The 12,105-nt window shown below is 51.2% G+C and overlaps 4 protein-coding genes across 4 annotated transcripts; 1 reads left to right on the top strand and 3 right to left on the bottom strand.

The window, feature by feature from the left end:
• Nucleotides 1-239: 239 nt before the first annotated feature.
• Nucleotides 240-785, bottom strand: N7503_003009 (putative extracellular thaumatin domain protein; the record flags this gene model as incomplete). The annotated part of the gene is made up of 1 exon (XM_057062556.1): nucleotides 240-785. The coding sequence occupies one exon, from the start codon at nucleotides 783-785 to the stop codon at nucleotides 240-242; it is 546 nt and encodes a 181-aa protein (XP_056923471.1).
• A 1,871-nt stretch (nucleotides 786-2,656) lies between these two features.
• Nucleotides 2,657-5,952, bottom strand: N7503_003008 (Sec23/Sec24 family protein; the record flags this gene model as incomplete). The annotated part of the gene is made up of 6 exons (XM_057062555.1): nucleotides 2,657-3,291; nucleotides 3,353-3,544; nucleotides 3,603-4,040; nucleotides 4,107-4,447; nucleotides 4,507-4,604; nucleotides 4,654-5,952. The coding sequence occupies 6 exons, from the start codon at nucleotides 5,950-5,952 to the stop codon at nucleotides 2,657-2,659; spliced, it is 3,003 nt and encodes a 1,000-aa protein (XP_056923470.1).
• Nucleotides 5,953-6,617: 665 nt separating this feature from the next.
• Nucleotides 6,618-8,614, top strand: N7503_003007 (uncharacterized protein; the record flags this gene model as incomplete). The annotated part of the gene is made up of 7 exons (XM_057062554.1): nucleotides 6,618-6,764; nucleotides 6,845-7,245; nucleotides 7,299-7,414; nucleotides 7,472-7,649; nucleotides 7,700-8,344; nucleotides 8,395-8,466; nucleotides 8,524-8,614. 7 exons carry the CDS (start codon nucleotides 6,618-6,620, stop codon nucleotides 8,612-8,614), a joined length of 1,650 nt encoding a protein of 549 aa, XP_056923469.1.
• A 241-nt stretch (nucleotides 8,615-8,855) lies between these two features.
• Nucleotides 8,856-11,962, bottom strand: N7503_003006 (cleavage polyadenylation factor subunit CFT2; the record flags this gene model as incomplete). The annotated part of the gene is made up of 2 exons (XM_057062553.1): nucleotides 8,856-11,748; nucleotides 11,814-11,962. The coding sequence occupies 2 exons, from the start codon at nucleotides 11,960-11,962 to the stop codon at nucleotides 8,856-8,858; spliced, it is 3,042 nt and encodes a 1,013-aa protein (XP_056923468.1).
• Between the last annotated feature and the right edge of the window lie 143 nt (nucleotides 11,963-12,105).

The following is a 12,105-nucleotide window of genomic DNA, read 5'->3' as shown; positions in this document are numbered from 1 at the left end:
TCAACAAAAACATCAAGGAATCATAGCTCGTGACGACATTCTACCCGGCGGAATCAACCGCCTGGGGAAGAAGGCATGTCGATTCAACCGACCATGTAGAAAAGAAAAAAAAAAGACAAGTCTAAATCGTAATATCAACGTAAAAGACATAAATAAAAGAAAGTAAAAGACCCTTGAAAGAGTGCTCGGGTCAACCGGCAAGGCAAGAGAAAATCGACAGTCCAATCGAAAGAGCGCATTTACTGGCCAATAGTCAGAGCCAGGCCGGTATCGATGGGGCAGCCGTGGGTGGCATGATCATCAGTAGGCTGGAGGTAGGCAGCGGCACAGGCGCTGTCACCGGCCTTGCAGACGGCAGAAGGGCAATCACTCGAGTTCCCGCTGTCGGAGGGAAGGACGGAGAAACCGTACTGGGTGAACTCGGAGTTGGCCTCCATGTTGATGCAGGACAGATCCCAGTAGATGGTGTCGGCGCTCTCCGTATACTCGAATTGGAGCACGTCGGATTGGTCGGGATTCGTGGCAAGCTTGATAGAAATACCACCGCCATTGGGGTTGGCTCTCCAGGCCTCGGTGTAGGTACCACCGTTGGCAGAGAGGGTCTGCATGGGACCGACATCATCAGAGACGGACCAGGCGTAGACGTCCTGAGCCAGGTTGTTGGTGATCAGGACAGTTCCACTGGCGGGCTGGGTGTCATTGCGCTTGACCATCATGCCGGAAGGAAGGGCAGAGGCCAGAGTAGCAAAGGCAGCAGCCAGGCCGAAAGTCTTGGTGAACATCATGTTGATGAAGTGGGGTTTGGTATATAAAAGATTGAAGTGGGTTGGATATAGTTGGATAGTATGATCTGATCGACAGATTTGAAAGAAAGTGACGAGAATCGATCTCGTGGAAAAGAAAGTGGGTTGAATAGAGAATGAATGTCTTCAAAGAGAGAGAGACTGGGTTGGATGAGGAATTGACATGGCGCAACAGGACCCTTTTATAAGTTGAGGGACGGGCGTGCCTGAGCCCAACTGAGTCCCCCAGATAGGTACCAACTAGAAAAAACGTGGGTCTGGCAAGCCATGCAGATTGTGAACCATGGATCACGTCAAGGGAAACAGTGGAGCCCTGCTCCCAAGGCAATGGGAGTGGATCCAAGAGAAGGCGAATCATGGGAAGGGTTTTTTTTTGCCTCGGAGTGTTGCAGTATACAGAGTACCCAGCAAAGCGAACATTGTGATACTCTGCATCGGCTGTCTCAAGGACATGAACATGGACATGGGCATGGACTCATCTCATCTCGTATCTGCAATGCGGTGTGATACCGAAGACCTCAGGTTTGACGTATTCGAAACGGCTTGGGTGCAATGGCAAAAGGCAAGTGGAAAGAGCGTTTATGTGGTTTATGTGGTTTATGTGGTTTGGGTGGTTTGGGTGGTTTGACGAGTTTGGGTTTGACCCGAATAAGGCAAGTGTGCCGTGGCAATTACCGCTCCCGAACGTCATTTTTCTCACCGCGAGCATCCGCGGTTCTGCTTTTCATAAGCGGAAAATCTCTTTTCTACCGGACTATCGCTGTTCCCTTCGCGATCCTGGACCATGGAATGTACGGGAAGAAGTATGAAAAATGAGTATAGACACGAAGAACTAAAAAAATTTGGAAATTTGATGTTGTGAAATTCTTATCTAATTACACAGGTTCCTTTGTACAGTACCTGCTTCACCGATTACCTCATTGTGTCCCACCTATGACTCAAGTCAAATCTCGTTCCTGATCCTTTCCAAATGGTGGCCAAAAGCCACAGACAGATAAAAAAATCTAAAAAATCTAAAAATTCCAATTCTTGTCTATAAACTCCTGCTCCACCGCCTCTGACGTTGCTAGATTTCTTGGGTACCTGGCGATCGAGTCTGGATTTCTTGGTACTCAAACTTAGAAGTGGCAACGATAGGGGTCCAAGCCCCAAGAAAACCCCGATCCTTGATCCTAGACATCAATTGCCTTGACTGCAACTCGTCCTATAGACACGAATCTTCTTTGTTGCGCGAATTCTATATCTCTATGCCTATCTCCCTAGGCGAGCTCTTTCTTGGTCCTGGGCTAGGCCCGCGTTCGGCCAAATACCTTAATATATGGAAGTGGGCCGAACTAGGTCAAGTAGAGTTAAGTACGGGGCTTGAGAGGGGGCCACAGAGGGGCCATAGAGGGGCACAGGGCAACACTTGAGTCCCGGTCGATCTTGCCTTCCAGAATCACAGAGTCTTCTAGACCGCCACTTCATGATCCGGTACCTGCTTTTCTGTTCGACCCACTTCCACTTCTTTGCCTTGGCCACTACATATCTTTTTCAGGGTCTAGTTCGTGAATGCCAAGATGCCAATAAGAAATCAAATAATAAATAATAGATAATCCACTGTCAGTGATGACAAACTAATCTGGTATACTACAGAAAAAAATGTATTCTCCGATGTCTCACGTCCCCGGGCTTCCAGTTTGCCCATGGGCTCCACTGATCAGCCACTTGAGTCACCTTCCTCGTCTGGCGTGACCCTCCCCGTTACTTCGTAAGAGGGGGAGTAGGGAGGGGTACCTGCAGCCCAACGTAAGGCCGGAAGTGGGTGGGATTGGATTTGGCTGGCCAAGAGGGCCTATTGCGCTGTCCACGGCTTACCAATATGGTGCTCGCATAGCCGACAGACTGGCCAAGGCACCCTCACTCGTTGACTCCTCTTTCTTCCGGTGACCGGCTAGCTCCAGATTGATCTGTCGGTGGGTGTGCACCAGCCAATCCACGTAGCTCTGTGCTTCGTTGTTCCGGTCCTCCAGCAGTAGTCGAGCGAACTCGTACTCGGCCCCGTCCAGCCCTTGCCGCGCCATTTGGATAGCCATGCTCTTAGACCCGCGCACCGTCGAGAAGTAGTGTAGGAGATTGCGGACCTGAGCGTTCAGATGCGTTTCCAACACAGGTAGAGAGGAGATGTTGGGGCTGAGTTCCTGGAGAGAATTATGCCCGGGCCCGAACAGATCCTCCAGCAGATTAGGCGAAACCTGTGCATGGAGCCAGAGCAGCACGATCTGGCCATTGTCCACCAAGTAGGCACCACCTTCCTCAATTTTCGAGAAGCTGGCACGCAGCGACGGTGGAATTTGAAGTTGACCATGCTCGTTCGCGAACCCGTCCAGCGGTTGCAAATTGTGAATGGCAATGATGCGAGGGTAAAGGTAAAGGGAGAGTTCTGTGCAGCCGAACGAACGGAGCATGCGTTGATCGTGAACCCGGCGGTCTGATGATTCGTTTCCGCCTGTAAAGATTTACTTCGTTAGCCACAGGGCTTCAATTGACCAAAGGATGACAGTCGTTACCTTTGAAGGCTCTCGATTTAACCAAGCTCAGCATGAACATTGAGAATTCCTTCAGATTCTCGGGCAATATCATTTGACCCGGAGGATTAGATCCCGAGAAGATCTTCCGGTAGCCGCTGAAGATATCAACTGTCTTCTCCAGAATATTGGCACGGATATCTTTCAGGGACTTATCGAGTGTCTTGGATGCAGCTGGAAAGCAAAATTAGTATGAAAGACAAGTGAACTGGGGGCCCAACTGTCAACTTACCCTCCTTCGCAATAATAGCAACAACAGCGTCCTGGTCGATGAACTTCATGGTCTCCATACCACCTTCGTTGACCGCTGCCACAACGTTGATACACCGGACTCGCCGTTGCCCGTCTGCCGACGTGTATAGCAATGCCGCCTGAAAGTGAGCGTCCAGCTTGGGATCGAGTTTGCCGTCGTAGCTGAAAACCACACCAATAGCTTTGTCGGCATCGATACCACCGATTTCGAGGTCGGCACCAAGGGCATGCTGCACAAAGTTCCCGTGATATGAAGACACCTGGAGACCATTGGAACAGCGCACCTTCATCAACGCTTGGTAACCAGTCTCTCGCTTGACAGTGTGAGCAATCTCTTGCCGCACCTTCAGGACATCCCGAGGTGCATGGAAATTGGGGTAGAAGAAGGTCTCACCACCTGTAGTGGCCGAGACATGTCCTGGGATAGGTCAGTCATGAAAATCGATTCCAAGGTATTATACATTGGATGCGTGAATGAACATACCGATGGTTGCCACGTCAATGTACACGCCGCCAGGGGACGCAAGGAAGAAATCAACACCAACGCCAGCCTCGGCCAGCTTGGTTGCTGTCTTTTTCCAAGCAGGGTTTTCTGTGCTGAACAGTTTGCGTTCTGCATCGGTCCCATGTAATTTAGGATCCTCTCGCATCTCCAGCTGCCCAGGGCCGGCCGTGGGCAAGCTAGCCAAGGAGCAGATAATTTTTCCACCCGTAGATTGCAATGCGGAGTATGCGGCATTCAGTGCGGGGAGCAACGCCGGCTCAGGGTTCTTGATGTGCGCGAAAAGACTGGTTATCCGGCTCAAAAGCGATGTAATCACCGATCTGGTTTCACCGTTAGTACTTTATACGACACCCAAGGCTCAAGGTTGGTCAGAACTTACTTCGACTCATACGGGTCGACGAAAAGACCCTCACTCAGTGGCAGGAAAGGCTCCTCCAAATCAGTCATCACCATCATCTGCGCCTGATCGAATGTTGCCTAGAGACCAGTCAGTGGCAAGTTGCTTGTGGCCAAAGAATTCACATACGGTAAGGTTGTAGAAGTGCACCTCTGAGTCGAAAGTGACGATGCCAACCTTTGATCCAGCTGGAAGCTTGTGCGCGGGGTCCTCGGCGCCCTCTGCTGTGTCAATGTTGCCATACAAGGCTTCCGCAATTCCTTCACAGACGGCCTTCAAGTAACCACGCTGAACCGACTCGCGACTCACGTCGATCAGGAAGAGAGTCTGCAGTCCCACGGGTTCCTTGTTCCAGTATTCCTTCGGCACTAGGAACTCAACAGTGCCCATCATTAATTCAGGTCGTTGCATGCGGTCCACACGCGCTCCAGATGGATCCAGAGGCGCAAAGTATTCGGTCGGAGTATCATTGGGGAACGTGCACATGTTGCAGATGAACTTGCTGCCACCCGATCGGAAGGACATGAAGGGATTGATGTAGGTACGGCATCGGCGGCATCGTGGAGGACCAATATCTCCGAAATCCAGGACTGGGATCGGCTGCTCACCGGGGTCTAGAGGGGCGAGCGGTTGCAGAACCATACCCATCGGCAAGCCGGTCTGGGAGAGGAAATCGGAGGTTGCGGGGATGTTATTGAGGGTAAGGCGGGCATGCTTAGGCGATGAATTGCCTTGATCGTGCGCGACGAACGGGATCGCCGCGGGGGGAGGAAGATGTCGGTCCATAGTCGGATAGACATTGTTGAAGTAGTACTGGGCTGGGATGTCGCGCGATCGAGGGATACTGGGGATTTGTTCAGGGTCAACGCGGCCCTGCGTGGCCACAGAGCCCGCACCACCTTCGAGACCTGGTTGTGAAGTGAACCCGGGGGCTGGCTGTCCTGATTGAGGACCCACGGCTGGCGACAGAGGTCGAGGAGCTTGATTTAAGCCGGTGTTGAGAAATTGAGAGGTGGGTTGAACACCCTCCGCGCCCATTGCCTGGTTGTATGGTTGTGCAGGAGCTGCGGAGGCTGCCGGGCCTGCTCCAATGTCATGATGGGCATGCCGATGCTTCTTTCGGTGCGTTCTTGCTCCTGCTGCTTCTCCTGTCACTCCGAGGCCAGTCATCTGAGAGACCAAACCCCCTATGTTCGGGTCCGCCATGGGTTGCTGCGCGGTATTGTACGCGACGTCTGGGGACTGTCCTGGGTATGGCTGTTGAGATGGCTGTGGGGAGCCATATGCGGACCACTGATTCGGTGAGGCATTGGGATAGACAGCTCCAGGTTGTGGAGGGGCGGAATAACCTTGAGACGAGTATTGCTGGGGATTAGAGGGGTCCTCGTCCGCCTGGCCCATAGCGTGATAGGGGGAAGGGTTGGCCATGGCGAATCATGCAGAGAGGACACAGATCAAAATAACCAAAAGAGCATAACGGGCAAGGAAGTAACAAACCCCGCGATGTTGACGATATCCCCGATTGACCACCTTTACACAACGGATTTACGTGTTTCCGTTCACGTGTTTCAAACAAATAAGCATAAACAAGTTCAACCAACTTCTATCATTCCAGCTACTCGCTTATTACATGGTGATATTAAATTCTAATTTTATTTCATTTCACTTAACTCTTCATGCAGTCTATCAGTCCGTGAAGGCTTTGTTATAAAAATCCGTGTATATAGGCCAGATCATGTCCAATGCCCAATTGAACTAGCTTCCTGCAAGCCAAACCATCTTCTTTCTCACTCCCAATCCATGTCTCCCATTCCCGACTCGGCGCCGACGTGCATCACGAATCAATTGGTTCGCGCTTATCGGTTCATTCCTATTGTATGAAGTCCGGTATGCCACAAGTGGGCTTAGCTTGTACACCGTTTCTTTCCTGCATCGGACCTTAGCCCCTCCATCTGGCGTCACCAAGGTCGAGTAGATATACCGTAAGTCTTTCCCTTTTTACATTAAGCTTGCCCCTCCTCCCCCCCTTTTTTTTGCTTTTTCTTCCCTCTCTCCCTTATCTTGATGATCTGCACTTGCTTTCTCCCTTTGAAATGGATCTCATTGTGAAATCCCCAGTTTCGAATTGCAAATCCAAGGGAGAGCAGGATCAAGACCATTTCACCCCATCGGGTCACCCATCAATGGCCACAATTCAAGATGACGATGAGCTGCTGCTCGCTCGCATTGGTTATAAACAGGTATTCGCGCCCGTACTTTGCCAGATGTAATTGACATAGGTCAGTCTGGGGTTGGGCTAACTCGGTTTCTCGTTCGAAAGGAATTACGACGAGAGTTTTCCAAATGGTCAACCATTTCCTACGCCATCTCCATCCTCGGGGTTCTCGGCTCGGTTCCTGCAACTTTCGGCTCTCCTTTATCGGTTGGTGGCCCTGCCACGGCAGTTTGGTGCTGGTTGATTGGCTCCTGCATGGCAATGTGCATCGGTAGTTCCGTAGCGGAACTAGTGTCCGCATACCCAACCGCTGGTGGCATGTACTTTGTTACCAAGCATGTCGTGCCCAAAGACCAAGTCCCCATTTTCTCATGGGTTCAAGGATGGTGCAACTTACTGGGTCAGACAGCGGGCGTGTCCAGTGTGGCATATACCGTTAGTCAGATGTTGTTGGCTTGTGTTAGTATGAACTCGGATCTTGTGGATGGGCAGTATTCGTATTCCCCGTATGATATAGACTTCAGTGCTTCACAAAAGGATGCTAATATCTACCATCCAGCACTGCACTGCAAACGGTGTTGGTTTCAATTGGAATACTATGTGTTCTTGGTGTCATTTGCTCTTTGACGACAAAATCCCTTCATCGGATTATCCTGTGGTTTGCTCCAATCAATAGTAAGATTGATATTTGTTCTCCTTCTCGATATGTCAGCGCTAATGCCAACTAATTAGTCGCGGCCACCATCGGGATATGTATTGCCCTGATATATCTTACCCCAGATAAGATGCCGGCCTCGTGGGTCTTTACCCACTTCACTGACGGGTCAGGGTGGGGCTCAAAGGTCTTCTCCTTCTTTCTAGGCTTCTTATCTGTGGCATGGACAATGACCGATTATGATGGGACTACGCAGTAAGTCTTACGAGAGGCAAAGTGTGACATGCTTTCTAACTTTAAACTAGTATGTCGGAAGAGACCCATGATGCCGCTGTTCGAGGCCCCGTGGCCATCAAGACCGCCGTCTTGGTCAGTGGAGTCTTCGGATGGCTGTTGACTGTCTGCATGTGCTTCTGCCTGACAGACTTTGAAAGTATCTTGAAAACGCCTACCGGCCTGCCTGCTGCGCAGATCTTCCTCAACGCTGGAGGAAAAGTAGGCGGCACAGCAATGTGGTCATTCGCCATCCTGGTGCAGTTCTTCACTGGCTGTTCGGCCATGTTGGCTGATACCAGAATGGCATATGCCTTTGCCAGAGATAACGCTCTGCCGTTTTCCAAGTTCCTCTCAAAGGTCAATCCTCATACCCATACGCCTGTCAATGCAGTATGGTTCGTGGTCGTTTTCAGCATTGGTCTGAACTGCATTGCTATCGGCTCCACTGAAACTGCGACGGCGATCTTCAGTGTCACAGCACCAGCGCTCGATTTGTCTTATGTTTCGGTGATCTTGGCTCACCAGATCTACAAGTCCCGAGTCAAGTTTGTGGAGGGTCCCTACACACTGGGCAGGTGGGGAGCTCCCATCAACTATGTTGCCATTATTTGGGTCTTGTTCATCAGCACAATTCTCTTCTTCCCGAGTCAGATTCCTGTGACCAGGGCCAACATGTAAGAATCTTCCTGAAGAATAAAGTCACCGTGACCAATAACAGTACCAGGAACTACGCCGTTTGTGTGGCTGCTTTCATTGCCATGTTTGCTTTGGTGTGGTGGTGGGTTGAAGCTAGAGGGTAAGCCGTCGTTTGGTGATAAAAGACATTGAAACCAGCGCTGACCTTTCACTGCAGCAAATACACTGGGCCGCAAACTAACGATACTATTCACGAAATCCCGACCGAGGATAACGACTACGTGGGAGATCATGAAATCAGCGTGTAGACTATTCCGCAGGCTGACATGATCCGTTTGATGTTTCATGCATTTTAATATTTTGACGATTTTAGAATATAGATTAGATGGGAAGGCGATTGCTGGTTCAATTTGTGCAGAGAAGTTCTCGCACAGTTCAATTACGGTACAATTACGAGTGATAGGAAATGATGCCAAGGTTGAATGTTCATGAAAGCTTTCCCTGATCCAGAAATACATAATGTAAAATGTTAAAATACATATCATTCGTTCAGTTACCTGCCACAACCGCTAGTCCTTCGTAGATTTTCCTCTTGACCGCGAGGAAACTACTCGCCCCGCGACCCATAGTGGCCTGGTTGGCAGCGGACTGCGCTGAAGCCTCGATCTCAATCCTGCCGGTCCCCGATTTGCGGACAGCCACAGATTTGTCAATGAGAAGAGTTCCTTCGCCCCGGAACTCCGCGATGTGGCCAGCGGCCTGCATGAGCTTTCGGAGATCAGCCAGACGCAAATCGCCGACATGGAGTGGTCGAGCCACAGACCTGGTGCCTGCAGCCATGCTAACTGGTAAGGTGTCAAGGAGAGGGAACACGTCCGACTTGTCGCCAATCCTTGCGACAATATCTGTGGTCGGAACGGCGGCTGTAGCAGCTGCTACATCTTCAATCACCTTCATTTTCTTACTGACTGCCTCAGCATCGGTATCACCTTCTTCGGTGAAGATTTCAGGTCCCCGCAGCTGGGCAGTCAGAGCAACGACACCAAGGCTGCGGACATGCTGCCAATTTAAGCGGCGGACGAGGTTATTGCTCAGTTTGACCATCCAGGCATTGGTGTCAACGCTTGCATCGATTGATTCGCCATTACTGGGTGTGAAAATGATAGCTGCTGCATCTGCTGCAGAAGCCGAGACGTCAACGCCGGCCTTCGCCGCCAAGAGTTTCTTGCATTCGGCCGCCAGAGCCGCAGTCTCTTCCTTAATTCCACCCACAAGGATCAATTTCTGTGGCTGGATAAGCGGAATGAGCATCTCCAAGCTACGCTTGTCGTGCAGACCCATGCAATCAACAAAGGCGATTCTGGCGTTGATTATGATCGTCTCTTTGCTGTAAACAGCCTTGGAAGGACCTTCAAACGGCTGGGCATCTGCTTCATCTTCGGAAGACGCCGCATCATCACCAACATCGCCATCGGATACAAGACTGAAGTCATCACCTGCACCTGAGTCCACTCGTTGGCCATCCTTGGACAATTGTTGACGCTTACGACCTGCAGCACCACCAGATAGCCTTCGCCCGGCAGTTCCCGTGGTCTCGTCCCACCGCCGTTTTTGGCCAAGCTTCGTTTGTGCGTCCGATCGTCGTTGTTGCATGTCTATCTCCTCGCGTTCCTCTGCACGTAGGTATTCTTCAGGACGAATGAACTCTCCATATTCGTCGCCCTTCTTCCTTGGCGCCACAAATGGGAACATGCGCTCCCGTCCCTTTTTACCACGCACGTCATAGTCGAAGACGTTTTTCCGTCGTAAAAGGATGTTGATGCCTAGGTCTTCGTCGCTGACGGCCAACTTGTTTCGGTTCGAGTGGGCTAGTGAGGTCGAGAAATTGAGGACACGACCTTGCTGTTCTGAATCCGAGTCTTCTGAAGACGTAGAGCTAGACCCATCATCCAAAGCATCTGCTGCGTTTTCGAGGGTTTCTTGACCGCCTCGAACTTGAGCAGTGTCCTGCAACTGGCGCTTGGTAGCAAGGTACTGCTGGTAAAGCAGTTGATCGCTAGCATCTAAAGGTACTCGCTGCACCTCTGTCCAGGCCAGCTCCCGCCCACCACTATGAACCTGTTCAAGCAACTCGCCATCAGAAGTTTCTTCAAGGGCCACACCGTCGCGCCTTTCTTCATACCACTGCCATATAATACTTCCAAGGGATATATTATACGGGGACTCCGAATTTTCTTCACGCGCCAATTTGCGGTATGACTCTGTCAACAGGAGCAGATTATTGGGGTCCTCGGCGACCCGACGGAGAGACTCCTTTGAGAATCCCCAGGCTAAAGATGTATCAGATGCGAGGATGACTTTGGGTCCCTTTTCCGACAGGAGTTTCTCGAGACTCTTCTTGCGCTCAACAGTCTTAAGGTGCTTGAAATTGAATGGCCCGACACCTTTGCTGCTTTTCTCCTGGCCCTGTCCACCAGTCCGCTGATTAGTAGCTGCGTCTGCACCTTCAGCAGCTTCGAACTCCCGGATAATACTTTCATCCATCCACTCGAGCATACTTCGAGCTAAGCGCATGGTGGTGTTGACCTTCCGACCAGCCAAGTAAAGACCCGCGCTTTTCAATACATCCTCCTTCTCGCCCGCCGCTGCATCACGCCAAGAATGTTCCAGCGCATATGCAAGCTCGAGCACTCGGGCACTGGTATCGGTCGGAATGAGGACAGTGCCGCCCTTTGCAAGACTACTTCGAATCATGTCAAGAAGAAGATCATCTCTCTTCTTCCGGCCACCGGAAAGAGCAAACTTATCACCACCTTGGGTACTGCAAATTAAGGCTGTCGGCTTGCGTAACTGCTCAATGACTTCCGTTCCACTGGCTCCAGATCCACCGAACCACGCCGCACCCGCCACGACGCCTTCACGCGCCTGGTTCCAATCCATTGCATATACGATGGACTCCATGCCGTGCTGAATGTGCCATATTGTTCCACCAACGGTATGCCCAGCATTGTAGGCAGTAAGCGTAAGCCCATCCAGGGGCGGGGAGAATGGAGACGGCAGAGGTTGGTGTGGTTGCGAATACTTGAGGGGGGTAATGAGGGAGAAGTAGCGAGCGACCTCCTCAGCGGTCGGTGGCTGTAGAAGGATTCGTCCTGTGCTGCCTGCAGCTTCAGTATTCCCTTCACGCTCCCCGGATACCACCGCAGATGCTGCTGAGGATGCACCGGGCTCGGAGATCGACGCCGTTGGAAGGAAAGTGGCAGCGAGCGGTGCAGATGCGTAAAGATCTTGTAGACTGGTACGACCGAGAGCAACTACCGGGCTTGTCGCATAAATGGGGATTTTGGTGAAGAGAGGGAATGTTTGGCAGCAGTGTACGAAAGCGCCAATGTGTGCCGGGGTCGCATGGGTCAGGAGAACGAGGGAAAGTGTCGGAATATGCCTGTGAGAGATCAATGTTAGATTAGTGAAACGAGAACCAAGACAATTTTTGATTTTGAAACCGACTTTTCGAGCTCCGCCAAATCGCGGGTGTCAAAGGTATCATCCCAGCCAACATCCACCAATATCTTAATGCCCCCATCAAGCTCCAGAATCGACTGTGAGGCTCGTGAAGACGATGACTGCGCGCCCAGTAGCGGAGTGAAAGTAAACATGGTGATCGCGTGCTGTCAGCAACGAATCAACCGCGACTACGACTACGTCTGTTCAAGCGTGTCGCGACGCCGTAGAACACGTCCAACCGAGTCGATGGTCTGTGGTCTAGGGTTGATAGTGAGTTAGGGATGGATCATTGTGT

Source organism: Penicillium pulvis (genome assembly GCF_028828015.1).
Source record: "Penicillium pulvis strain IBT 33274 chromosome Unknown contig_1_segment0_segment0, whole genome shotgun sequence".
In the NCBI taxonomy this organism is placed as follows: Eukaryota; Fungi; Ascomycota; class Eurotiomycetes; order Eurotiales; family Aspergillaceae; genus Penicillium; species Penicillium pulvis.
Note: the sequence above shows the minus strand (reverse complement) of the source record. Positions and strands in the feature narration are given on the sequence as shown.